General features: G+C 22.5%; 1 protein-coding gene across 1 annotated transcript in view; it reads left to right on the forward strand. All coding sequences in view use genetic code 6, as the record gives it.

Annotated features, from left to right (window-relative positions):
* Window positions 1–169, forward strand: part of TTHERM_000937732 (hypothetical protein) — a gene marked incomplete at both ends in the record, with an annotated part of 605 nt that extends 436 nt beyond the window's left edge. Inside the window, one exon of the mRNA XM_012798687.1 lies at window positions 1–169. This exon is cut by the window's left edge and continues 104 nt beyond it. Within this exon, the coding sequence (XP_012654141.1) occupies window positions 1–169 (169 nt within the window).
* Between the last annotated feature and the right edge of the window lie 949 nt (window positions 170–1118).

The following is a 1118-nucleotide window of genomic DNA, read 5'->3' on the forward strand; positions in this document are numbered from 1 at the left end:
GTTGTTTTAAATTAGTTTTTATAATTAAAAATATCACAATCCAAAACAAATAAACTGTTTTTACCCAAGGTTAAGTGTCAAATTTGAGAGATTAATGCAATTTGCTAAAGCAGAACCTACGCTTGATGCACCCATTGCACCAATTTAATTACCACTTTTTAAATATTGAACAAAAAATATATCATTAAATAGTTAATTATAAGAAAAAAATGAAGGAAAAATATGAAATAATAAAATTAATTAATAATAAAAGTAAAAAATTTGAAAATAAAATGATGAGCTAAATTAACAAAGAAAGAAAGAACAAAAAAAGCAAGCACAATAAAAAGAAAAAGAAAAAAGAGCTTTGTTGTTTTAAATTAGTTTTTATAATTAAAAATATCACAATCCAAAACAAATAAACTGTTTTTACCCAAGGTTAAGCGTCAAATTTGAGAGATTAATGCAATTTGCTAAAGCAGAACCTACGCTTGATGCACCCATTGCACCAATTTAATTTTAACTTTTTAAATATTGAAGAAAAAATATATCATTAAATAGTTAATTAGAAGGAAAAAATGAAGAAAAAATTTGAAATAATATGATTAATTAATTGATAATAAAGGCAAAATTTGAAAATAAAATGATGAGCTAAATTAACAAAGAAAGAAAGAACAAAAAAAGCAAGCGCAATAAAAAGAAAAAGAAAAAAGAGCTTTGTTGTTTTAAATTAGTTTTTATAATTAAAAATATCACAATCCAAAACAAATAAACTGTTTTTACCAAAGGACAAGTGTCAAATTTGAGAGATTAATGCAATTTGCTAAAGCAGAACCTAAGCTTGATGCACCCATTGCACCAATTTAATTGATACTTTTTAAATATTGAAGAAAAAATATGTCATTAAATAGTTAATTAGAAGGAAAAAATGAAGAAAAAATTTGAAATAATATGATTAATTAATTGATAATAAAGGCAAAATTTGAAAATAAAATGATGAGCTAAATTAACAAAGAAAGAAAGAACAAAAAAAGCAAGCACAATAAAAAGAAAAAGAAAAAAGAGCTTTGTTGTTTTAAATTAGTTTTTATAATTAAAAATATCACAATCCAAAACAAATAAACTGTTTTTACCGAAGT

Source organism: Tetrahymena thermophila (assembly GCF_000189635.1).
Source record: "Tetrahymena thermophila SB210 genomic scaffold scf_8254570, whole genome shotgun sequence".
Taxonomy (NCBI): Eukaryota; Ciliophora; class Oligohymenophorea; order Hymenostomatida; family Tetrahymenidae; genus Tetrahymena; species Tetrahymena thermophila.